Source organism: Pempheris klunzingeri, chromosome 20 (assembly GCF_042242105.1).
Source record: "Pempheris klunzingeri isolate RE-2024b chromosome 20, fPemKlu1.hap1, whole genome shotgun sequence".
Taxonomy (NCBI): Eukaryota; Metazoa; Chordata; class Actinopteri; order Acropomatiformes; family Pempheridae; genus Pempheris; species Pempheris klunzingeri.
Window position 1 is genome coordinate 7,113,673 of NC_092031.1, and position 27,083 is coordinate 7,140,755.

Sequence of the window (27,083 nt, forward strand, 5' to 3'; positions counted from 1 at the left end):
AAAACTGCATTTTTGTGAGCTATGACCTAGAACATTTATTGTGGGTGTGTCTCATATCCATAAGCCAAGTATTAGTTTTCTAAAATGACTCATTCTGTAATAAATATTGAAAAAAAAAACAGACCACAGCTGACTTAGACCACTGGCTTAGTAGCAAAAAACACAAAGAGACCGAAGCTTTTCTTAGTTCCTTATTGGGTCAAAGAATGTAAATGGTGGCCTGTGGGAGACACCTGTGTTAGTATGTTAGCGTACTTTGTTAGCTTTAATCTCTAGTTACATCTATGGCCAACCAGAATTAAGTTATTACTTTTAGAGGTGTCCTGTCATCAAGTGTTGGACAAGTACAAGAATCACCAAATTCTTTCCAATTATTAAAAAATTCTTCTATTTTATATGCTCTGGACGTTTGTACAAAATGACAATGCAATCCATCAAACACTTGTTGGGTTATTTCATTGTGGACCAAAGTGTCAGACAGACAGATTGACGGACCATTGAGCATTTCCATCCTTACTACACTGCACTGGAAGGTACAATTTTCGTTGTGTTTGTCAGGCTACAAGCAGTCATGTGATTCATTGTTGATATAGAAATATTGATGACAGGCACTGCTTCGTCAGTAGGGAGCTGACTGGTAACGCCTCGCTGATGTTGAACACAACTGTTACACTAGCACAGTAAGAGCATGCAGCTGGACACCAACCATATAGTCCTGAGGAAAGTATGCCTACGACAGGAAGTAAAAGCTCATAGGAAGAACGCCCTGTAAACTTAAATCAACAGGATATGGATGATTTACAGGGTAACATCCAGTGCACTCAGGGGCAGTGAGCAGCCACGCCTGAAGGTCCTCAAACCTCTTTGCATCTCTTCTTTAAAGAGATGCAAAGAGATGCACTTCAGCTGATCTACAGGCAGGGCCGTGCACTCAAGTAAATACTGTAATCTAGTCATCAGAGGGGAACTTACATCCTCAAGCCTACCCTCCTCCCAGGAAGCAGTTGCGTAAATACTCTGCTGTATTATGCCTGACATGTAACGCGAAACATACTGAAGGCCACTGGTTGCAGCTTGGAGGGCAAAAGGATCAGATTTGCAGGGCGGATGGCAGATGCACTGACCACAATTTCGATATTTCTATTTTCTAAGACAATTATGGTGGAATTACATCTCTTGCTGCAGACATGCTGTACATTTCTCAAACAGACCAGAGAGAATCCAGTCCTGTTCTTCACAGCACAGCATCACTGTCAACCACACTTCAAGCAATATCTAAACTAGGATTTCTTCTCGGCTTGCAAATTATCCAGGGGCTCAGATTAGAGATGCAAATACCACGCTGTGTTATATTAAACTATTTCCTAGCCGTTACAGCAACCCAGAGGGAAATCATGATTCACACAGCCGCTGTGGTTCTCCATCTTTAACAGGTAACAGGAAATTGGCCATTCAGCACATCATCTACAGTAGCCGCTCCAGTCAGCCAACTGACTGATGGATGGCAAGGCACACTCGAGCTGCGACACCATTGATTTTCTTCTTATACATCCCAAGACTGCTGATTCAAGATAATGTTACATTTTTAAAAGGCTTTGCTGTGATATTGTGGTGATAAATTCAGCACATGAAATGGATAAATGCATTCAGGCAACATTGACACGTAAGATTTATTTCCAGGGCATTGATTGTCTGGTAGGTGATGTACATTATTTATAGTTTATCGTTAAACATGTGCACTCATTTCTGGTGCAGTATCAGGCTTTAAGAGACTAGCAGATTACTGAGTAGGCTGCAAAGGTCTAACCATCCTGTAACACTGGTTTTTACTGTTGTAATAAACATATCCAGGTCTGTGACAACTGCCAAATACAGTGAACCATAGTGTCATTTAATGACATTTCACAGTATTTACCACATCACAGTTCATCACGATGGTATAAACTGAGGATATTTGTGATTTTGTTCTTAGCCTCTATTGATCCAAAACTCGTCTAGAGCTACAGTAAATATCACTGTGCTCAGCTCCAGTGATATTCCATAATCCTTTATCCTTTTTACTGCCCATATGGCTGTCCAAACTTTCAGCCAAGCTCATAGTAAGTCAGCTAAAGATCCATCCTTTTCTCTCTGTTCTGGCCTTCCATCCACACTAAGCTGCAGCTTTTCACACCCAAACACAAGCTTTTCTCAAAACCTTTTTTTTTGAAAGCCTGGACAAATCCAAAATGCTCTGTTGTTTTACTGTATGTATGTGACGTGTGTCTATGACACGGTTAGGGGCTGTGTGGCAGCATACTTGAAGTAATATTGTTTTGTCTAGTTTATATCTGCAAAAAGTGAGAAGTAAAAAATGAAAACCTGAGAGAGAAGAGAATTTTATGGTGCATGGTCTCTTAACTTCACTGCATTAAGTGGATGTGCTTGGCGGATTGTCTGGGAAAGTTACCAATATTTACAGAAATTGTTGGCTGCTGACAAGTGGAGGCTGGTTAACTGGTGGCATTTATTTATTTGGGTAGGATTTTATTATCAATTTCAGTTTTGTCCCTTATTTGATAGTGACCGTAGACATGCAGAAAGGAAACCTTGGGAGAGAGACATGGCTATGACGTAGAAGGCCCCTGCTCTGCTTTGACCATGTTTCATGCAATCATATGTTATGCACCTCAGCTATTTATAATCTACGATCAGATCAGTACTTCCTTTCTTCCTTCGTTCAGTTCTCTGACTAAAGACACACACAAAAAAAACCCTGTGAATGAGAACATCTAAATCATTAGTTACAGTTTAAGTTACCATGGAGAGCAGGAGAGACCAAGCAACGTTTAACCCGCTAAGACTCAGCAGAGTATCAAGACTGTCTGTTGCACTCTTTAAGAGACATTGGCTAATATGAACAGTTCTGTTATTTGTTGAGAAGGAGGTTGAGTCATTTCGTTTAGGTGGATGTGGGTGGAAGGACATCTTTATGCAATAGTCCAGCTGGTATCAGTCTTGGCCATCACTAAAGGGACGAAAGGTTGGAGGCTTGTCAGAGAGTCATGCTACCTGTCATGAGGATTACTGGTGTGGATCATTGGAAAGAGCTGCAAAACAAAAGGCCCACATGCACAACTCTGAGCAGAGGAGATAAGAAGGCGTAGGGTGGGCTCTGATGGGTGGGGGGAGGCGGTGGGGGCGTGATTACAGATCATTGTGCCAAGCTAGCAGCTGTGTGATGGATTTCACACACATCTACTCGTCTACCTCTGCATCCTTTTGTGCCAAACAAAGAGCAAAAGAGTCCCTTTGGAGTGCACACAGTAAAGGCTCACCATTTTGCCATTCATGTCATTTGCCCCCGCTGCATGTCGTGCATGGGTGAGCAAACACACCCCCATGGCCCTTCAGCGTGCTCAACACAGACATGCAATTATTGTGTTTATCAGCCACACTGGTCTCAGGCATGAATATTTTCAGGAAAGGAAGGAAAACACACATACACAAAAACACAATTCTCATTTGCCGTCAAGGAAAGCTGGTTGAATTCAAAGTGAATCCATGGATATATCTGACAAAGCCAGCAACATGACAACCCCGCATTGTCTGTGCTGGTATCAGACAAGTGCAGCATCTTGGCATACACGGCACGACAAATCTAAACAGGATATTGCATCCCTCATGACATAAGCCGTAAGCAACCCCCGTCATTTTTAGAATCAGTGACATTACACAAGCAAATAACAACAGTGATGCCATGTCAGCCTTTCCAGAGGGTCAAAAATGTGTGGATTAGACTGTCATTAATACTGAATCTGGATTATAGCAATCCTTAGGCAGCTCTACTGCTACAGATTATTTCTATCCCAGCCGCAGCAAAGAAAGACAATGGCACTTTTTGTTCCCCTAGAACTGACAGTACCGCACAGTAACAAAGGCAGACTCATTTCTAATAGGGTCATGAGTGATTAGACCAGCAGCAGGCCTGGCAGCCCATAGAGAGGCCCGAGATCCCCAGAATCCCCCAGAATCAGCCTGGATTTGTCAGATTATGACCTCACCAACTCCAATTAGCCTATTAGTGTAGTTAGATGTTGTAAAGGGGGTTAAAATGACAATATAGTCTGTAGGTTATGACTTTGTAAGATATTTAATTATGATATGGCCATGTTGAAAAAGCCGATTCAGTATTAACAGAATACATCAGATTCAGTTTCAACTAATTCACTATTAGCAGAATACACCTTAACAGGATACATCAGAGTTACCAGTAGCACTTTAAAGTGATAAAAAAAAAGGCATCCAACTGTCTAGACATCTTCTCATATCTTTTGATGGCAGCCTACCCATTCTAGCCGTTGTGAGCGCTGTTGTGCTTTTGATGCATAATTTATTTGCCCTCCACAAAAAAGTGTAATCATACTCTGAGTCTTGCAGACCTCAGAAATCATACATAAAGCAGATTGGTGGTGTATTGGTGTGAGTGCCATTGAAAACAAAACTGAAATGCTAATTTTGCAAATGCTATATTATGTCATATAGACACACACAGTGCCAATTGTCATTTCGGCTTAAAACAGAAACGTGAATAGTAGAGAATAGTATTCAGGCATGAACATTCATCTCCTGAGTTTATTGAAACAGATCTAGGGTTTCGTCAGCAGTCTTTCGTTCACAATAATATGTGTTGTTATTTCAAAAGGAAGAAAAGGCCAGAAACTCAAAAGACAGACACAAAGTGGAGAGAGAGAGGATCAGTGGGAGTTACTATAAACAAGAAGTGAAGACAGGAAAATCTGAAGACTGAGGGGGCAGAGGGGAGGGGAGAGAAACTAAGAGACAAAGAAAAGAAAAAAAGAAAGGAAGAGGGAATACAGATCAGCCAGCGTGACCTGTCCTTGTCCCACAAAAACAAATGACATCAGAGTAGCTGCCAATCAGCTGACGTGACTCGGAGAGCCGCCGTTAGAATTCACTCCAGCTTTTTCTGTCTGACACTCTGTCACAACCCTATCAAAAGGGGGAAAACTGCTCACTGCGATCACACCATGCGTAAGTGAAATCACACACAGTGTTTTAACACAGAACATACATTCTTCATTGTGACACACACTAATGACTGATGTCAGCTTGGTCTTCAAGTAAAAATCTGCCTTCATGTAAAGTGATTTTACACAACACCTTAGTGTAATTTCATTCCAGACATATTAAAGTGAATCAATTTACAGAGACACATTTAAGGCAATTAGAGTGGTTAATATGGCTGGCTTTAATGAACTTAATTAGATGCATCTTTGACGAGACATGGCATAAACCATTACAAACGGCACTGCTGCAGGCGCTACTTTTTGACTGTAATTTGAAAGCCAGCAATCTCATCATGCCCCTTTTTTAGTGGAGCCACTGCTTGACGTTGGAGCAAGCAACATTATGAATCAATGGGCTGTAACAAATGTATGGAGTCAAACAGGATTCCAGTTGAAAACTTTTTATTTCTCCACATGTAGAAGCTGTGTGCATGGGGCTTTCCTATGAATCATAGTCAACATATATAAAAAAATCAGGCTTTAACACACTAGAGCAAAAGTGTAAGTGATGGGTTAAATGTGTTCATCTGATCTAATGTAAGCTGCAAATGTTAGTATATACAATAGTAACAAAACCTGGCATCACTTGCAACACCAAGAGTTTTGCATATCATTAGCATCATTAGCAATGAAGCATAAATCTGACCTCTGCCTTGCTTGTCTCAGTATCAGCCCAAACAGGAATATGTAAGTGCAAGTAATTGCCTGATTTTTCTTGTTCTATTTATAATACTGAGTTAATTAGGGCGACTGCAATACAAGAACAGTGCTGTTTGTCTTGATGTCCTCTACACAAACCATGATGTTTTTGTATGGGGCATATAGTTTTAGCCTTGTGCTCTTATAGAATGATGTCATGTTTGTGTTGCATTTCATTGTCACAACATTTGCAATGACAATAGAATACAGTTGAATTAGCTATCAAATGCATAATTAAGAAAATTAAAAAGCATTAAGACATTAAAAAGTCATCCGGAGAGCACAACTCACAGCTGACAGGTGGCTGCAGCTGATAAAACATACAGGCAAATACCCAAGTTGACTCTAAGGGACTAGATAAGAGATGCCTCCTTTTGTTTACTTCTGCATGAAATCAGGGACCCAGTGTTTCAAAAATGAGTACAAATCATTGGATGGAAAATTTGGCAGGCGAACCGGCAATAACTTAATGAACAGAAATTTACTGTTTGCAATCAGCAGAGTGAATAATTGTTGCACTTAAATCTTGCATCTTAAGATTTGACATATTTGTAACTCAAACACTGACAACTTGCGTGCTGAAAGTTCAAAATTTGAATGTGTGTGTGTGTATTGGTGAAACAAACTTCAAGTTTTGTTCTGCTACTGAAAATTGGAGAGGCATTTCTTCTCAGGACCCCACAGTCTGGAGAGTGTTGACAGAAAATCATTTCAAATCTGGTGAGCATCCAAAGGTCAAAAGCAGAGGGTGCTACTGCTAACGAACCCACCCACTGTTCCAGAACTACGATTTGAAAGGCTTGTTTAATAATCTATTTCTTCGTCACAAAGTAGACTGATACCGATTTTAATGATAAAACATATGGCCAAAAGAGACACTTTGTCAATCCTATGGCGCCGAGATGCAGTCAAAAGTGCCCTTCCTCCAATGGTTAACAAAAGACCTGCTCTAGAAATAACTGACTTCCTGCATGTGAATTCAGTCTGAAACAACACAATTAAATGTGCCACTTCTACCTCAATTCATTTTTGGTGCCAGGAGCAGGCTTACTGATTATTTGGCAAACTAAATAACAACCAATTGTTAATTATTGCACAAGTCCAGTGCCTGCAAGGAGGACGTGTGGCCAGTTTGGCACTAACATAGAAGTAAGAAATAATCATACATGTATTGTCAGACCAATTTCCACTGCAGTTTTAGTATAAGCTAATACTGTATATGTGACAGAATGCTGATAATAAAATAGACTGAAAGAAAACAGAAGTGCGATATGAAGATCGAGTCTGAAGGGCGACAGTCTCAATACTCATGAACACAGAATCACGTCCAAGTGTATCGCATTATACGACAACAATGTGAAAATGCAAATAACAGTGACAACATTGCAGAACACAATGCAGATCACCAGAAACATGCTTTCATTCCCCTCAAACATCACTGTGTTGCTGTAATGCAGGAGTGAGGCCAACGGGTATTCAACTATTATTTATTTTCCTATGAAACAATTAAGCATTTGGTCTATACATTTTCAGATAAGATAGATCCCAGAGCCCAACACGATGTCCTCAAACAGCTTGTTTTGTCATTTTTATTGAACAGCTTTAGTAGGTTTTCTCCTCCTCTACAACACTACATATATCACTCCCCCAAAAAATAAACCCAAACAAATTAGTTCTAAACCCAAATGTAACCATGCTGGCCCACCCATGTCATATCTGACAACCACTGTGTGCTTTAAGAGAGGAGATCCCACAAGCAGGAACCGCTGCCAACACCACCCCAGCAGGATCCAAAGGAAACCTAATTGAACACATGCAAATGAAAGATGTGTTAAAAATTCCTCTTCATCATGGGGGGATGTATTTTGGCACCAGCAGCCGTAGCTCCCTGTGTTTCATCTTTCCCAGTTGTGCTTGTGGTTGTCTTTTTAAATGAAATATACACCCTCCCCCTATTTTCTCTCCTTCTTCCCCCTTTCTCTTCATTTCCCCTCCACAGCTTACACCCAACCCCCCTACGTATTTCGACAAAAACCAATCACAGGCACAGGAATGCAGAGTGAAATCTGTGGCCTGGAGCATGTAGGTTTTATATCAGACCCAACACTGATATGATGGTAACAACATGGGTGGGAATGCTATAAAAACAACTCCCTGCTTCACCTTCCCATATTTTTGGAGCTCATGGAAAATGACAACCATGACGGGGGCTGGCAGTATGAAGCTACTGTCTGCAGACTAATGAAAACAATCAAACAGACCCGCAGGAGTTCTGGCTGTTTTCAGGACAAAAGTGCACAGCACTGAAGGACCAACTGCTCATTGGTGCAGCCACACATGAGAAACAGCGTGCAGCTCAAGCTGAACATGATGAAAATGGTCTCCAACTAGTCTGCAGTAATGAGTTTTTGCCATGAGACCGAAGGCATCTCTCTGGCTAACTAAGCAGCTAACTAGTCCCCTGCTGTGGCCCAGCTGCTGTATGTGATAGTATAGTAATAAAATGAGCCTTTTATTTGTTTCCTGTTGTAGTTCAGCCATGTCAGACAAGCATCCCTGATGGCTCAGCACTCTGTGTCCACGTGTCGGATTTGTTTTAAAACGCTGCCTCGGACACAGCAAACTCAACACTTGTCTCAAATCAGATACAACACAGCAAACAAATACTCCAGCAAGACAAAACTGGCCCCTGTTTGAAAACAAAATCCCAGCATGCGGTGCTTCTAAAAAAGCCAGCAGTCCTTGCATCTACTGTCTGCCTCCTCGTCTTACACTAGTTCATTCCAGGCAGTCATAAAAGACTGCAAATGAGGGAGTGTCGTAGTGTGTTCAGAGAGCGAGGCGTTTTCCCTCTCCAGGGAAGACAGATCTGATGATCAAATCCTTTCCTGTCTCCTTGTTGAGCCCCTCTCCACACAGCAAACAGAGGGGGGGGGGGGGTTCAGTCGCTCATGTCAGCCATGTGTCACACTCCACTGCCCACCAGTTTTGATAAAAGGCCTACATATGTACAGCGCAGGAAAATTGCACTTGCAAAACAAACTAAACAAGGAAATGTGGACGTTATCGCAGACAATCCCCAACACGCAACTGAGGACAGTAGTATACAACCACTTCTTTTATTCCAATATGCTCTTTAAATCACAAAGACACGACAGAACAGAGCGGAAAGTGGTGTGATTTATAACTGAAAACAACACGGATACACAAATGCGGCTGTTTTCTAAAGGGCCCCTGTAATTTCTAGTAGGATAACAAATTACTCATTGTGCAAAGACACACGGGGAGCTCCACAGGAAGTACACACTCCCCGACATAAAAACACATATACCATAATGCATACTTGTCTTCTGTTTAAGCTCCAAATGAAGAGAAAATGAAAGCGGGGAGGAAGAGGATTCCAACAATTCGTAGTTCACCAGCAGTGAAATAGACGTTTGTGTGAAGAGCCACCCACTGGCTGGGCAGGGCCCACAAAGAGAAACACTGTGTGATATTCAGCCCTGGGACACATCATTATTATGATTACCGTGATCTCTGACCTCATTTGCCTCACTGTCTTGGTTCTCTTGCAGCAGCAGAGAAAACACTCACGGTTTTTCGATTGCTGCCTGTGATCCCTGCTTCTTCTCATCCGACACACAACTGTCTCACTGTACAAGGTGCCACGAAACAGGGAGGCCCAGAGGACGAGTGGGCGGATAGAAGAGACTAGGCTCTTAGCACATGTTGCTCAATTATCAGCACCATATGTACCTACCACTATATCTCCAAGACTTGTGGTGCAATAATGAAAGAGGATCATCACAACCACTTCCTTTACATCCAGGTTCATGGATTTTACTTTTTTAATGACGTGAAGGCCATTTGAGTGGGATGTCTTCATCTTACTTCCATTTGCTGAACAGATTTTCTTCAGAATAATAATGATACATTCTGCTTTTTTAAAATATATTATTACTTGTGTTTGTAAGACCTAAATTCACATCAACAGGTCATAAAACTCCATAAGCCTCACTGTTTCATTGTTCATTGAGATTGGTTTAAATTAATAATTTGAGTATTTATCTTTGGCTTTTGAACTGTTGGTCTGACAAAACAAGACATCTGAGGACATCCTCGTACACAGATAGCCACCATAATTTAGAGTAAACTTGCCACAGGTGCATGAAAACCATCAAGTGAAAGACGATGAAGAGAAAAACTGAAGGAAAATGCAAATGAGCTGCTGGATTATTGATATTTTTGGCAGATTTTTACCAATACTCAATGAACACTTTTGTTTTTTAGAGAAATAAAAGCCCTACATATATGGCATTATCAACCCAATTCCTAGTTCTCACTTCTGTAAAAACACCAAGCGGCTCCTCATGGTTGAATCTTTGCTGGCATCAAAGCGGACTCTAATTGTGCTAAACAAATATCCCGTCATTGTAAGTGAATGGTGTGGATCTGGCTGAGCACGAAAAAAGGCTTTGGCAGTCTTTAGAGGAGTGTTACTGTCAACAGTGTGCTTTCCCAATGGGGAAACATATTGTATGACCAAATGCTGCAAGGATTAGCAACATACAGCATATTTTAGTTTTGTTAATTAGCATTAAAACCTTACACAATGAAAAAAGAAATAAAACAGAAATGTGACCTGTGACCAGTTCAGTCGTACATACATAATGCTCTGCTGTAAAGTGACAATAGTTCCCAGCACTCATAGATTAGATCTCCAGAGCTGAAGGTCAGTGTGACACAGTCCTGCTGTGGCATGTATTTTCTTACATGAACAAATCAATCTAATCTCCCTAAGAGGGCCAGGCCTATTATATTATCTGCTCAGAATTATTATTGATGACTTCGGGTAATTTGTTTTCTGATGGAAAACATCTTACGTGATGACACTATAAACAGGGCAGAAGTGGCCATATAACTTGTTTAAAGAGCATAATAATATTAATAACATGCCAAGGACTTTTCAGTTTTGAGATATGAGGGTTTTATTGGAGAGTTGACATCTGGAACAGTGTCTATAATCTGTATTATAAAAAACGAACGCCCCGTTAATCAAACAGTGTCATTACAGCAGCCATAAAAATCTGCCTTCTACAAAATTAATGAATAAAGGGCAGTAACAGCAGCCAGTTACAGACAAGACTTCACAAGGAAAGATGCAATATTTGTCACTCAGTATACATATGAATATTCATCTTCACCCAGCCTGTTTGCATACGGCACTGCTGAACATACATGAAGTAAAACAGCAGGTACACTTGGAGACACCCACGCAGTCCGAGCACCCAAGACATACTGCTTTGCAGTTGTTTTTGCATTTGCACAATCAAAACAGGGCCCTAAGAATCTGGAGCCATCTGTTTTGACCTAAATGCTAATGTTCACCATCTCATTTTAGCCTGTTAGCATGCTAACATTTGATGATTAGTATGCACAAAGTACAAGGCTGATGTGAATGTCATTAGTTTTGCTGTCATGAAACAAAGTATTGGATAAATTTAACCCAATTCGACCCAATAATGGTACTGGATTAAGAATTGAGGGATCACTTAAATTCTGACAGTTCATCCTGTGGGGAACATTAATGTCTGAACCAAATTTCACTACAAACCGTCCAACCGTCCAACTTCTCATGGTGGCCAGAGCGCTTGAGTTGGGGGAGTGCCAAATGTATTGATTTGGGATCGACCTAGCTCAGAATCGTCTCCAGTTCTGTTGGGCTGTACCACTCTTGTATTTTGTCTTTCTTTCTGTTTGGCTTCATCACTATTAGGTTTCCAATCTGAAGTCTGTCAGAAATGTGACAAGGCCAAATACCGTATGTACAAGTTAACAGAGTTTGCATCACTGTGGGCTAACAGTCAGTCAGTCAGACATGTGTGACTGCTTATCTTTCCATCTCTAGGTTTGTATTTTGTTCTATCTAAACAATATCCTCACAGAGATAGTTGTGCAGTACCATCACATAACAGCAGCTGAAATTACACCCTTAAAAACCGACAGGAATTCAATATGATGAAGCATGATCAAGGTTCATCCCCTCATCTTATCCTCATCTTATTTCTAACATGCTGCATGATCCAAAGACTGCCTTTAACCTTGGTCATCTATATCCTCCAGGACAGGCCTGATAATCATCCCATACATTAACGCTTTCTGGTGCTCGCCTGAGCTTTACATGCCTATCAGCATGCAGGGCATGTCAGCTAACCCCTCACTGTGGGCTCACTGCCGTATCTAACTGCACCCATTCAGAGACATTCATCACAGTCAAAAAAGGCCTCTGCACTATAAAGCCTCCCTAAGAGTCAGAAGTTAAAAGGTGCTTTTAATGAAAGAGATCTGGACTCGCTCACCACGCCACGTCCTTTTCAACTCAACACAAAACATGACATGGCAGACATTGAATTAATGCTTGTCGCTGTCACTGCAGGCCTTTGTGATGTGATCGCCACACTTTTGATAATTACACGTCTCAGGAATACTGATGTTAAAAGGAATCTTGCAGCCAATAATACTCTGAATGAATAAAACAAGAGTAGAAATGTGTGTATTAAAGTTGTTGTTCTGTATTTATTTAACAAAAGGATCAAATAAAGAAAAACAGTCGTTTTGAATTAGCCTATTTTACTTGTGTGAAAATGTTTATTGGAGTTATTCCAGCGCCTTCAAACTGCGTCGTATTACAATGAAAATATTGAGGGGCTGACATGATGATCACACACAACCCCTTGTGTAGCAGCCTTGAAAGAATGAATAGGAAATGGGCTGCTTTAGTAAGCATCCATTATGCATTAAGCACTGTACTCCTCCATGTCAACAACCTTTGTAGTGACACAGCCAAACCATTATTTCCTCTTTCTCTCTTGCACTCACTCTTTGCTTCACTCTTTCTCTCTCATCCAGTCACAGCTAGCTTTCATCTCATATGTGATCAGCGGCCTAATTCTTAAGAGCCTGTAAACTGGACAACATCCCACAAAACACCCTGTAATCCAACTGTGTTAAAAGACTATGATCCAACATTAATGTTTCAGTAGAGACAGGGAGCCTTGGCTGCAGCTGATCCTCGTGACGTTTTATCGGGTGCAAGAGAAAAATCATTGCATGTGCTGATATATCGCTCACACAAAAATTATCTGAGAATAGATGCAGTGACTGGCAGCATAAGTCACAAGGCCCGGTGAGACCTTGATGCATCTCCAGCAGGCTTCATAGTTTATGGTGCTGCAGAAATGACGGGAGATAATCACTCTTTCTACATGCACTATTGCCATGTAAGACACAGCCACACGCCTGCTGCAGTTGGAATCAATTCACTCAAACTACTTTACATGTTTGCTTCTAAGCAAGAACGTGGGACTTTATTGCTCTTTATTTAGGGGGACATTTAGAGGAAAAGATTAAATACCTAAGACTATTGAGAATCAGTAATGCCATGGTAACATGCAGTAGTGAGCATCAGTTTCAGACTATTTGCATCATCTCCAGAGACATTATACATTTTTAAGCTATCAAACATCTAGGAATGTGTGGGTGTGACATATTATGTGCATATAAGATGACTGCATCTCAAATTCGCACTAAGATCAAACAAGCAGCCTTCCAGGAGATCCACAACGGCCAAATCTTTTTCTTCCTGGATGTCAAAGTGATATTAACTGACTGTGGGTTGCTCTTTTGTTTGCCGCAGAAAACCTAATATTTGCTTTTCCCAGTCCTTCATTCAGATAAAATAAAGTGGACTGAAACATGTTTTAAGCCAGAGCTGGAGATGTTTGCTTTCACTTCAGTAAAACCAGGCCACATAGCGCAGGGACTTAATCTCTTCTGGGTTCCACCCTGCTTTCCCTGAGCAGGTCATCAAATTAGGTTGCCATATCTCTGCCTAAAAAAAGCTCTATTCGGTATTCTTATGTTAAAAATCACATTTATGTCAACATGCTGCCCTCACCAGCAGCTGATGTTAAGTATGGGAGTGTGTGATTATAACAAATGAGTTTTGGCAGTCTGCTCCTTTTTTGCCCTTGCTATTTCTACAAGTTAGAAGCCAGACAAAAACACACAGATGTTGAAGGTTTTCAACAATGTGTTTCTCTCCCTTTGGAAACTCATAAAACAACTGCAAGGTCACAGCTCAATCTCCCAAAGCGAATCTTTTAAGAGCTTTGTGGTGCGCTTTGTAATGCGCTCATGTAGCAACTGACAGAAATACAATAGAGAAACTATGTGTTGCCTGGAGGCTGGAATACACCCATACTACTACTGGGCAGCTGTTGTGAAGTGACATCATGCAGTACCTCCCTGGGCTATATTCTCTTATTCAAACCAGAAGGCCTCAACCTGGGGTTTCCCAACCTGGGGTTCAGGATCTCCTTAGGGGTCCCAAGAAAAGTCACAAGATGATTACAAGGACAAAGAAATATTTCTGTAGCACAAACGTATGTTGAGCTGCTCACCAGCCCCTGGATTTAACTTTCAAATTCCAGTATTGCAATGATTAATAACAGCTGATTCTAGGCCTGCAATTCATTATCAAAATAATCTGCTAATTATTTTCTCTTTTACTTGTTTGGTCTATTAAAATTAAAAGAGTGGATTTGTTTTGCCCAAGTGACAGTCTAAACCTCCAAATATTCAATTTACTATAATGTAAGACCAAGAAAAGCAGTAAATTCTCACATTTTACCTGGAGTCATCAGATGTTTGGGCATTTTTGCTGTGGTTGACTCTTCAGTCAATATCACAAATTGATATTTGTGCTATTGACTGAAGGTGCCAGAAAGGTGCTAACTGAGGTGGACTGGTTTTATGGGGTTCCTGGCACTATTTTGGAACGACAAATTGATTTTGAAACTTCTCTTCAAAATATTATCCCTCTCTTGTGCCTCATGTGCTCAACCTCACTGTTATCTCAGAGGAGCAATTTACAATGCCTCCTTTGAACAGATGGTGGGTGAGTTCTGACGCATCTGAAAAGGCAGAACCTTGATCTCTGTCCAGCTGTTCCAATGCGGCAGTGGCCCAGCTGAGTCCTAAACACAGCTAATAGTAAACAAACACAAATCTGCACAGCTTGTCTTTGTACATGTATCAATCACAAGCTACAGCAGCGTCTCACCCGGCTTCCCCAGCAGCAGCAGCGGATGTGCTGGCTCTGGGTGTGACACAGATGAGATGGTGGGGGGGGGGGGGGGGGGGGATAAGGGGATAAGGGGAAGGGCTGCAGGTAGCAGTTTGCACAGCTGTAGACTGTCCTCGCAGCAGCCATGTGTTTAATAGGGTCTCCTCTGATGGAGACACACCCTCTCTGCATCACTGACGTCCCACCTCACTGTGAGGCTGCAGGGTTTTCCAGATCCTAACAAAGTCCTCCAAGCAGGAAGCAATACACCGCTCACATGCTTCTTTTCTCCTTTCTCTGCTTTTGCTGTTCTCGTTTCTGCTCTGGCACTATCCTCAATCATAGCTCACACTTTCCTGTTTAAATACAATGTCACATTCAATACAAGCTGTACGGCTGCCCCCCCCCAACAACCCCATCCACTGGCCTTTACTTTGCATGAGTTTTTGATCCAATTGCCTGGTTAGGTGAGGGTTAAATTTTTATCTCCTCACTCGGCATGACTTATAATAAGTTTGGTCATTACTAAATCATTTAAGCATGATGCCAAAATCCAAAGGCAGGCTGCAGGCTTTGCATTCTGTAGCACTAGCCGCAAGCACAAACAAGCCTTCGGTTGCAACATACTGCAGCTTAATGTGCTTTAGCAAGCCTCCACTAAGGCAAGCAGAAAACTAACAGGTTGGATACGAATGTCATTTGTATCAAAAAGGAAAATCTTACTATGACAGTTAATTCATGAACCCTCGCTCAAGGCTGACTACAACCATTTCTGCCGGCAACTATCTGACTACCTAATTGTTGAAACTTTATACCAATTAGTTCCTTCTCCGCCTATTTGAGGAGAGAGTGTACCTTCAAGCAGAGAGTAGTTAAGTGGGGTTGCAGCCTCAGCGAGAGCACAGCACAGTGTGCAGTCTTTCCGCAGCAGCTCAAAGTTAGAATCTGCGTGTTTCCAAGTGTTAGAGAGAGGTGGCAGATAGACAGAGTGGTGAGCGAGCTGCGGGGATTAACATGGGTCTGGCAATTTGAGGTATAAACCCAGCAAGCTGTTAGAGACTTCAGATATGCACAACTCGTTCCTCTCCACCTCACTGTGGGTTTCATTAATCACCACATCTGGTCCGTTTTGTACTGCACACCCACGTTCAAATAACATTCACTTCACAAGCACTCCAATATGCCATTTTATAGTTCTAGGTATAGCTGAAAAAAGCAGATTCAATAAACAGCAATTCAGTGTAGGTTGAAAATAGCTTCTGCAATAATAAACCTGTTGAGTATTTGCACAATTTTATTTGCCGACTTAGACACAAGTATAACCTTCAGTCTCACCTTTGCTTCTGTAATAAATTAATTCTCCCAGTGAAATATGTCATTGCACATGATATATACAGTTGATAGTCTCTTCATTTTGATTGTGGCAGAAATAAAAAATGTACACCATGTATCTTTCAGTGTAGGTTTCAAATACAAATTGGCCTCAGAGAAGAGAAATTAACTGAAGTCAAACACGAACAGTAACGCGCTGAAAGCCAAATCAATCTGCCGACAGCACTCTGCAGTCAAATGTTATTTCTTCCTGCATCCTCACAGTCTCATTTGTCTCATTTGTCTTGGCTCTCTGACTGTTTGTTTGTTTCATTGCATCCTCATTAGCCCCTGCCACAGCAATTTGCCAATATTCCCGAGGTTCATACTGTATAACTGAAATGGAATCACACTGAAATATCACACACAGACACAGACTTTCTATGTATGAGACGAGAGAGAAAGTCAAGACAAAATCAAGGTGAGGGAGGCTGCTACATGAGTGTGAAGCTAAATGACTAGTTTAAAGCAGCCAGGAGGTTCATTATACATCTGGAAAAAGCTCCCACATCTGTGTGACATAACAGGCTGGTCTCTGGGAAAAGACAGATGACCTCTGCTCACTTGGCAGGTTCGACGTGTTTAGAGAATTGGACTGGAGAGAGGTCAGGTGTCTCTGAGAGTGTTGTCTTTTTAATGGTAAGGAGCAGAGCGGATCAGAACTGGAGGACACCACCTGTTCGGCCCTTCAGTCATTTCAGGCCGATCTCACAACCCTGTGTTTTTAGCTTGTTGATTCTGACAGCAGGACTCGAGATGACATTTAAATTTGTCTTATTTACTCATCTGTTGATCCTTGAGGCAGCCCCGGTCAGTGTGCAGTACCTGGCCCTGTCACACAGACTACACCATTCATTATGCGTAATTTAGCAGTGTGTCTGTGACATTAATGAACTTAGCTCATTGTCCAGACATGTTGACACGTTATGGCCCAAAATACAGTAACAGCGCAGCATTTAGCCCTCAGAATCAGTCCATGCTGGTCCTATTTGTACCAAGCCATTAAAAGGCAGAACTGACCACAAAAATATGGAGAATTACTTTCACTATAATACTATGAATGCATTTTCTGTTTAAAAGTCTGTTCTTTTGTTAATGACCAGTTGAGCACAGTCTCATTGTCGTCTTGGTTCATTTAACTTTTCATTTATGTGAACTGTCAGACTTGGTGCAGCAGTTCACCTCCCTTTCTCTTTACCCAGCCCGCTGCCACGAACAATCTGCTCCAGGGATGCTGATCTGTTGCTGACCCTGACCTCTGACCTCCTCAGGGAGACACTTTCCCATAATGTTATGTCCAAAACTCATTGAAAACCACGACAAAATTCAAATGTATGGAGCCGACACTACATTTCGTAACCAAAAATTAAGCAAGAGAGGAGCTCAAAAAATTTGGAGGAGAGTCTTCCGACAGTGACAAGTCTTAGCAGATCCATCCATGATATATGAAGTAGCCTACCAAAATAGCCCCTGTTCACCGACATGTTGAAACTGGCTCAACTGCAGCCCACACTGACAAGCAGTCAGCCACCGAATATGAAGCAAACAACCACAATCTTCATTCATGACTGCCAAACAATAGATACAGGAGGGGAAATAAAGACCAAGAGGAGATATGGGAACAGAAACTCCTTGCGCCTGTTCCATTAACCCACATTGACGCACCGGGTTGACTGAAGTCGGCTGCAGGTTGTCAAACAGAGAACACCCCCCCCCACCACCACCACCACCACCTCATCTCCTTCCAATTTAAGCGCACAATAAACCCCCGCGGGTCATAACGATGATTACAATCACTGCCACGTTAGACACCAACGCGCACCTGAAATGGACGCTTCATGTGAGAAAAAGCAACCGTGCGCTGCTGTGCGTAACGGACAGGTAACACGCCGTTGTAGGCTGTCTGTGTGACTGGGAGAAACAAAACGACTGGAAATTTGACGTTTCCCGCGCGCAAAATAAGTGTGAACATGCAAACGATGGCGCGGTGACACAAGGAAACCTCAGCACTCACCTGGATGGCTTCGACATTGAGTCCCGGGCGCAGATTGTCTTGGAAAAGGCGAGGCGATGCTTCAGCGCTGCCGCCTGTCACCGGGAAGGAGGAGTTTGTGTTTACTCCGACATAACAGAGCTGGCTGTCAGCGAGCTCACGGCTCCGCTCCCTGTTTGGCGAACAGAGGGAGCCACGGTCTGGCCGCACACTTTACTACAGCGTGTTTCCTCACAGGGATCTCCAGTTTGTCCCTGTGAATCCATAGAAATGTTTGCTTTTGTTACTGTTTCACTTGGTCCCTGCTGGAATAAAACTATGGGTTATCAATGGTCAAAAACATCACTGATCATTTTTTAAATTATTTTATTTAAATATTTATTTATTATTTATTATATTTATTTATTATATTTTATTTATTTAAATAATTGTGATCGATTTGAATCCGTTTTATATGAGACTTACATTATTTATTTTTATTATTATTTTATTTTCAAGGAAAGTAATGTTTCAGGAAGAGAGGGGGGGGAAGCCTCTACCAGTGCTTATTCATTACCTCTCCTCTTTGTATAACTGTATTCAGAGTGTCAAACATTGTTTTAAGATGATGAAATACATAAAAAAAATAAAACAGAGAAAAAGATCCAAGTCATATTGCAAATGTATCCCCTACAGTGTGATGTAATGAGCTCTTTGCTAATTTAATTACACCCAGAGATAAGAGGATTGGTAGGAACATTTTGCTAAAACATAAACAGATTCTTTTGATTGCCTCCTATCCATTTTTAAACAGGAACCAGAAACTCCTGAAGCCTCAAACTGTAGCTCCATTGGTGCTGGAAATACAGCCACTCTCTCTGTCTTGTCTTGAAAAGCAGCTTCATTTCAAATCAGACACACTGACCAGTAGAATCACACACTTAAAGACACCGAGAGGAGCATGTCAGTTTCTCTGAGGTTGTCATCTTCACTTGTTTTATTATTTGTGTGAAAGTCTTACATTTTAAGTGGAAATCTCTCATCTCACTCGTGAATCAAACACACCCTCGTGTCTTCTCTGAAATGATACCAGCCCATAAACGTGTGATCAGATGACCATTCCTCTTCCAGTAACTTTTCTTTAGTCAGATGGGTAAATAATTAATCTGCATTCTGTTTTATGACCCTACAATTTCAAGAACAGGACTTTGGATCCAAGAATGTGAACGTGTGTGTGTGTGTGTGTGTGTGTAGATGATGACCGTGTGTGTGTGTGTGTGTGTGTGTGTGTGTGTGTAGATGATGAACAACAGTGACAACAGATATGATTTTCTTTTGTTTTCTGAGACCACATATGGTAAAATTCTTCTGTGTAAACTGTCAATGGAAACCGGTGTTCCCACCATGACAACCACCTCAGTCTTTCCCTTCCAAACCAAAGGTCACAGTCATAATCTAGAAATTTTATGGCCACATTTCACTCCACCCAGGAAGGTAACTCATACACAGAGTTTTTAGTGGATCAGAGGGTCCTACTTCGGATCTGAGGCTTCATCAGAGCTTCAAAGAAGAGACGCTGTGATTTAGATTGAATTAGTGCAACTGGAATACAGCGATAATGCCCTCCACTAAGAAGATTCTGCATTACATTTCCAGTGCGCTGGTCACTGCCATATCTGTTGGTGTGATGGGGTATAGCATGTCACTGGACTGGGCTAAGTCGAGCATGGAGTGCACGAGAGCTGGAAGTGACTTCGACAACGGAACCGCTGAGATCACTTTGGAGCTTTTTACTGGAACTTTAATCAGAAACTTTTGCCCTTCGTTTGGAGGCACCGAGAATTTTCAAGGTAACTTCCTAGGGCCCTCAAAGGCCTAGTTCACCCAGGACATTTTCTCATTTATAGACCTCTAGAATGTAGCCACGCTGACAGTTTTGGTTTTGTTTTCCCGGGTTTTGAGATATTGGTCTCTGAGTTTCCATCTTCCAAACTAGAGCACTGAAACACTGAATTGAAATGATTCAACAGCAGTGTCACTCATACGCTGAATATTCCCAAAGAATACACTGTCTTCGTATTGGTACTATTTCCACGGTCAAAAGTGGTCTCAAAGAAAACTCCTCTGAGACAGATATCTCAAAACAAAAACTACCTGAATAGCTAGATACAACTATAGTATAGTCATATAGTATAATGCATGTAAGCTGGACTAATTTCTATAACCGTGAACTTCTTCTACTGTGTCTCTGTGTCTGTGTGTGCAGTGATTCCTACACTGACAAAAACAGGAGTTACACCTGTGGCCCTGCACGGTTTAGTTTTGTGCCTGCTGGCTGTGTGTCTGCTGTTCTCGGCCTGCAGCATCCTTGTATCCCTCTACAACAGTGTCAGTAACCCTTATGAGACCTACATGGGGCCTATTGGCATCTACACCTGCAGCTCTCTCAGCGGTACGTTGGAAATATTGGAACCCTAAACATCTCGGAGTTACAGATGTGGAATTGCTAGAAATCAGTACCTCTTTGCATTGCACTGATGAGAATCACTGCTGTAGACAGTTAAGTGGTGGGTGGGATACGGTATTTGTCCCATTCTTTCATTTATGACTCTACTAATTGTTCTCTTTCCCCCACAGCATGTTTGTCTGTTGTGGTCCTCATCATATTTGCGGTGAATGTCACCGTGACCGACATGGCAGAGGGTTTGGTGAAGAGGTTTGCTGAGACAGCTGATCTTAGGAACAAGACCTCAGAGATGCTGCTCGGATACTACCTGATCATCCCTTACACGGTGCTCTGTCTCCTCGCCATTGGTTTGATCTACATGTACGACCACGCAGCCTACACACAGAGGAGAGAGCAGCAGAGGCCTACCGAGGACGCACCCAAGGAGATAATGATGTATTAGTGGCCTGCGATGGAGTCCATTTTCAGTGACAGTGATAAATTGTTCCTCAAGACTTTGTGGAGTAACATACTGTAATGGAGAATTACAGACAGAAATTTGATGTATTTACAGTAAAATATGGATGTACAGCTTGTTTAATGTACAATAAGAATATATATTGAATAACACAGGGTTTTTATTGTCTTTACACTATGAGCAAAGGTGTTATCTTTTCAGTGTTTTAATCTGATTGGACATGAAGGTCTTAAATTGTCATTTGCTAATAAAATTAGTTTAGTTGTATATTAATCAAACCAGGCTCATATCTTTTTGACTTTGAACTTACATTCAGACAAATCTATTTATTCTGTGAAAATAATTTAATGGCTGTTGGCTTAGAGTGATAAAAATCTAATGCATCTTTAAGGCTTCAGCACATCAGCATGTCTTACACGTCACAGCTATACATAACCGCAATGACATTTTTTGTGTGCAATGTGTCTGAATCAATAGTTTGTGTAAAATAAGTGAATGTAAATAAACAGAAAAGATGAGGCAGATGATGACAGCCAACTTCTCTCTGTCTTTTTGTCATTTGATGTTCCAGATTTACTGAAAGCCTTTTATTCAGGCTGCAAAACAAGCACAAAACATACATGTTTGATGAGTAAATCATGTTTGTGGATCTCTGCTGCCCTCTATCGATGAGAGGACGTAAATGCAAAGAGACGTGTCATGCCAAAAGTCATCACCCAACCCTGAAAGTGGAAAGAAAGAGCAAAAGATTTTTATATTTTTGTAATTATGGGATATTTCTGTCAAGTGGTCTGACTTAAAGAACGACAAAGTATTTATCTTGACATCTTATCCAGGAGACTTTCCCATGTTTGGAAACCTGCACACCAACCATTTCAACACATGTCCCCCCTCAGTCGTGTCAGTCGTGCCAACTCTTGGGCCTCTTCACATCACATGTCCTATTTCAAATGGGATGTTATTCAACACTTCAATTATATAAAGCGGTTAATGTTAAAATAATGTTTTCATATAACAGAATTGTCGATGTTTGGTTCTTGGTCAAGCTGATTGTTTCATCCATCTATCGGTTACTTTTAGCCTACAGTTTCAACTGGTTAGCCATTACTTTTCTGTCCACTCATCATGTTTAACAGAACAAATACATGGTTTAAATACCTAAACTTAAGCTATTTTAACTATTTATCCTTTACTTTTAGTAAGCACTTTCAACACTTCATTAATTCATTGATTTTGCTTTCTTTTTCAACTATCCAGTACTTTTTGCTAACTATTTTGACAGTTTATCCATTACTGTCAGTTTTTTAACTATCTCTCTGCTTGCTTGCTGACTGCTTTTAACTTGCTCTCAATTGTAGCTGACTCAATATGTGAATATATTATTAATCCAATCATAACTTCTTTTTTTTTAATATAATTTGATACTGTTCAATCTTTCCACGTACTGTACCCCCTAGCGACTGCATTAGTACCTCCTGGGGTAGTACCCTCTGGCCCACTGACACAGGCCACATGGATTACATTACTTTACCCTCATCAATTCATGGCTCATGATAGAGACAGTGCCAAAGTCGAGCCCTGTAAACTCCATTAATGCATTGCACCTTAACTGTATCCACTTTCATGTGGGAACAACTTGGAGAAGCCTTGATAAGAGAGAAAAAATTATTACAGATCTCTTTAATCCATTTCAAAGTATTTAAAAAAAACAAAACAAGCAATTCTGACTTGTATGATGATCGAAACAAAGCTTGCCGATTCGGTAGAAGCTGAGATAGATCTTGTTGAGAGTCGGCGACTCTTGTCTCCTAGATCTTCAGACGCTCTCACAGCTGTGATTCACATGACTGTGTTGACATGAGAGCAGGGGTGAGGTGTCCCGTTACCGTTTCCCGTGTCCCATCACTCAGGGCCTAAAGTCTGTTTGGACATGCCCTTTCCAGCACCTCTCAGCCCTGCAACGCCTTCTACCTGCCTTCAAAAGAACCACTCTTCCTTCAAGTCTCACACTTCAAGGGACCTGTGAAAGGATGCAGCAATCTCCTTTGTGCTCGTCAGTGTGAATATGTATTAAATTTCGTAGAATCCATGCTTTCTTTAATGGACAGAAAGCATTTCAGGCCGACAGAAATAGCAGTTAGCTGTGTAGAAAATCCACCATGCCTTCTGAGTTTCATGGTAGGAGAACCTAAATTTTAGACTAGCCATTAGTAGATACATTTCTGTATTTTAGCCTATCAAAGGCTTTATCAATATTCAAAAGTTAACATCTGTTTTCTCACCTGTCATCAAACTCCTGCTAAAATATTCATGATGCAGCCTGATGTGACCCAGTGTGAAGCCGGGGCAGGTTGTCTACTCCAGAGGAGGCCATGTCAAAGCCTGTTTCAGTGAAGAATCACCTGCTGTGAAATTGATAAGCTCTTCACAAAACAGCACAGATCCGTCAGCCATCAGGGACCTTCTTGTTTTATTTTTTTTACCCTTTTAAATCTAGTCTGACCTCTGAACGACAGCCAGTCACTAAACTAAAAGACATGCAACAACAAAATACTCAAAGTTGACTTAACTCAATTTCTGAAATTCTCTGTTTAGCATATATATATGCAGTACGTATCTTTACTTATCCCACTTTGGCTATGATAAGAAAAAACAGTCTCCTTACACACATGAATAAAGGCATTTTAAATGGTTGTAGGATCCCTCTACACTAAACATCAACCTGTTAAACAGCTGCCAGAGGAGATATTTAACTGTATCTATCGCCGATCTTCTCCTGTGTGCACTGAGGTGTGGAATAACTGAATTGCTATTGAGAGATCCCTCTCGCCGTTTGCTGTGCAAACATTGATTGAATAAAATCAGAGATGGGCAGTAATCTCTTCCTCTCTGCATATTCTGTGTCTCTTGGCCCACCAGAATGGATAAACCCGAGATTATGCGGAAGCCCTGAGCCCTGACCACTCACTCTGTGTGATAGGATTAAAGCGGAAACTTTTGTACCTGTGAAACCTTATCCTCCCAGGTCCCGCATTACAGAGGCCTGTGAAACAGACACCTCCAGCTGCAGGGCAAGGGGGGCACACATTTAGCAATGTAGAGTCCACTCTGATGGGGCATAGTGGGTTGGGGGAAGGGGTCTGGTCTCCTTCCACCTTTGGAAGTTAATTTGACAGCTGAGAGGTATGGGCAGGTGTATATATGTAGGGGGAAGGGGACACTTGTTTTAACACTTTCACAAACACCTGGGCAGGTTTTTCCCATATAAATCCATAGATCCGGCGTTATAAATGAAAAATGGGACTAAATAAAGCGAAATACATTTCCTCAGAGACAATTCTTGAGCCATTCAACACGAAAAGGCCACTCATGTCCCAAAGCCTTTTCATTTGGTATCCTTATTCCTACTGAGCGTCCCTTTTCCTCCTCAGTGGCAGTGAGATAGCTGTGTGTGTCTCTGTTATATTTTCCAATGAGGTAATGAACATTTATGGCACTTCATGGCTCTGCCCTGTCTTTATGTCACGACTTAATAACAGCTGAAACACATCACATCACACATTTTCCACATTACACACATTTACTCCTCTTTGCTGTCTATTATTTACTCTAATGGTTTTATTTATTTTACACTACTCTTCTCTATACTTTCTCTATTGGCTTTTCATACCATTCACACTGAATGGCTCAAATGTATGCAACTGATTGACATAAACACAAAACTGGGGAAAACATTTAACTTTTCAAAGGAAATAAAAATTTAGGAATAGAGAAAAAAGAAGTAGTAGTCTATTTGTATTCACTCCTTTATATAGTTTTACATGTAATATTTTACTTTATCTTTTTGCTATTTGCAAGGTAACCCTGCATCCCACTGCACATTTTAATGGTATAAGAAAAAAGTCCAAATTGAATTTAGATCATTAAAGTTAAAGGGAGGATTTAAAGGGAACAGGTATAAGAGAATAACACCAAGTGATCACCTGTACCTCGCTGTTCTCCTGAGGTGCTCTCACACTCAACCTGACCGTGCGATATTGGAGGGTAGGCAGGTTCCTTACTTATCTCTGTCATTAATCTTAATTTGTCAGTGAAGGCTGAGGTGAAGGCAGAGGGAAGGCGAGGAGGAGGAGAAGGGCTAAAAGGTAATTGCACCCCTGCTGCTCCATTATGGTGTCATTCCACTGTTAACAGAAGATAAGATCTTCTCCAAATTACCTGAAGCCAATTCTCCACTTTACCTGGCCAGGACAGAGAGACAGCAAAAAAGACAGAGTGAGTATCAAGCCAGGTCTCACAACCCATGATGGAGACAAACTGAACAGAACTAATCAATCTGTGCAGAATCTCTCCGACCAATCTGTCTGTGTGGTAAAGAAAAAAAAAAAAAAAATCTACATCTGATGCTGGATGACGGTTTACAGCGAGAATGATGGATGAAGGGAAGGCCGAGCACTTTCTCTGCCCCATGCCGCTTGACACCATTGTTGATTAATGTGCCCCTGATTGGCAGGTGTGATAGATATCAGTGGGTGCAACACGTAGGGACACACAGTTAACCTACTGACACAGCACTCAGTTCAACTGAACTGGCACCATTTGACCCGCAGACATAAACAAACACTTAACATTAACAACAGTGAATTTCAGAGGCGGTAAAAAAGCAATATTGCAATGAATTCAATAGATTTTTGCATTACAACTCAAGTCCACTATCCATTATTTCAAATGGTCAATAGAAGAAACTGATAAAAAGATATAAGACAGTGTTTAAAGATAAGATATTTACAGATCTTTGGGAAAGTGAAATGTTTTTCCTTATATATATGCAAACATTCTGATGTTATTAGTGTTATGCTGATATGACGTTGAGTGTGTACATTTCTTTCATATCTCACATTACATATTTAGATATCTTGTATACAGAGCTGTCTGTGACCCATTTCTGTCTAGCTGGGATGCCAATAAGAGCTCGGTCTCTCTTCATTTCAAATTGGGGCGTGCAGACATTGCCTTTCCTCCAGCACACATAAACAAACGTTAACTAACATGCTCTGTGAGAATTTCTTTCTCACTTTTGTTTTTGTAACTCTTTTAACTCTCAGAAAGTGAACGTATCACCATTCATATGGCCCCCGCATTCAGCGCTGAGTCTGACTGTCTTCAGTTGAATGGTAAATGTTCTGTATTTGTAGCGCTTTTACATTACATCCTCATTCACACATCATTCAAACAGGAGGAATCTAAGTTGGAGGAGACTATTCTTTCTCACACATTCACACACTGAAGCTAGGCGTTTAATCAGTAAGTAACATACTGTGTATTAAGGCTGAGCTGACAGTGGCGTACATGTGTTAAACCACCTGTTTTAGTCTTATTCAGTGATGGCCCTGACCTCCTGGCTGCCTCTAGTGCCTCAGTGGGGACTTGGACCTCGGTATACACACTTGCAGGTTTAGTTTTTGCTGTTTCTATGCAATTATCTGATGACAGCCCATACGATTTTTATGGGTTTACCTGATTCTATTTTGTTCACATGAACACACTCACAGCCACAATTTAACCAGAATCCTCTGCATCAGAAGAGATCAGACCTACAGCATACATACACACAAAGCATTTCTCACAGCAGAGAGAGCTCATACCAGGAGCATTACTTACTCAAGCTTTGCACCAGAAGGCAGCATTCAATAACTGAATCAAATGACTCAAACAAATCCCTGCGTTAAACTTGTAGTATAAGTAGGAATATTTGCTTTTATTGTAACCAAATAACTAAATAATCATATGTGTACTTTTTTGTTACAAATAATGCCTGCTATACACTTAGATATGACCATTAAATACTTTGTCTCTGTCACATATACTTGGAATATTATAGAAAACAACAATCTTAAGTAAAATGTGCTTACTTTATTATC

At 41.1% G+C, this 27,083-nt stretch overlaps 2 protein-coding genes across 3 annotated transcripts in view; one reads left to right on the top strand and one right to left on the bottom strand.

Annotated features, from left to right (window-relative positions):
* The window catches only part of ptprea (protein tyrosine phosphatase receptor type Ea), a 50,290-nt gene extending 31,934 nt beyond the window's left edge, over positions 1 to 18,356 (bottom strand). For both annotated transcript variants that reach the window (XM_070851359.1, XM_070851358.1), the window contains exon 1: positions 18,281 to 18,356. The gene's annotated coding sequence lies outside the window, so the exon portion shown is untranslated. The remainder of the gene's footprint in view (positions 1 to 18,280) is intronic.
* Positions 18,357 to 19,635: 1,279 nt separating this feature from the next.
* On the top strand, positions 19,636 to 21,312 carry LOC139220087 (clarin-3). The gene is made up of 3 exons (XM_070852155.1): positions 19,636 to 20,088; positions 20,505 to 20,690; positions 20,876 to 21,312. Exons 1-3 carry the CDS (start codon positions 19,857 to 19,859, stop codon positions 21,145 to 21,147), a joined length of 690 nt encoding a protein of 229 aa, XP_070708256.1. The 5' UTR covers positions 19,636 to 19,856; the 3' UTR covers positions 21,148 to 21,312.
* Positions 21,313 to 27,083: the final 5,771 nt, after the last annotated feature.

Bases quoted from the DNA above. Each gene is read 5' to 3' on its own strand.
- LOC139220087 (XM_070852155.1), top strand. From the start codon at position 19,857: ATGCCCTCCACTAAGAAGATTCTGCATTACATTTCCAGTGCGCTGGTC. The intron at 20,089-20,504 runs GTAACTTCCTAG...CTGTGTGTGCAG, and splicing joins AGGCACCGAGAATTTTCAAG to TGATTCCTACACTGACAAAA. The intron at 20,691-20,875 runs GTACGTTGGAAA...TTTCCCCCACAG, and splicing joins CACCTGCAGCTCTCTCAGCG to CATGTTTGTCTGTTGTGGTC.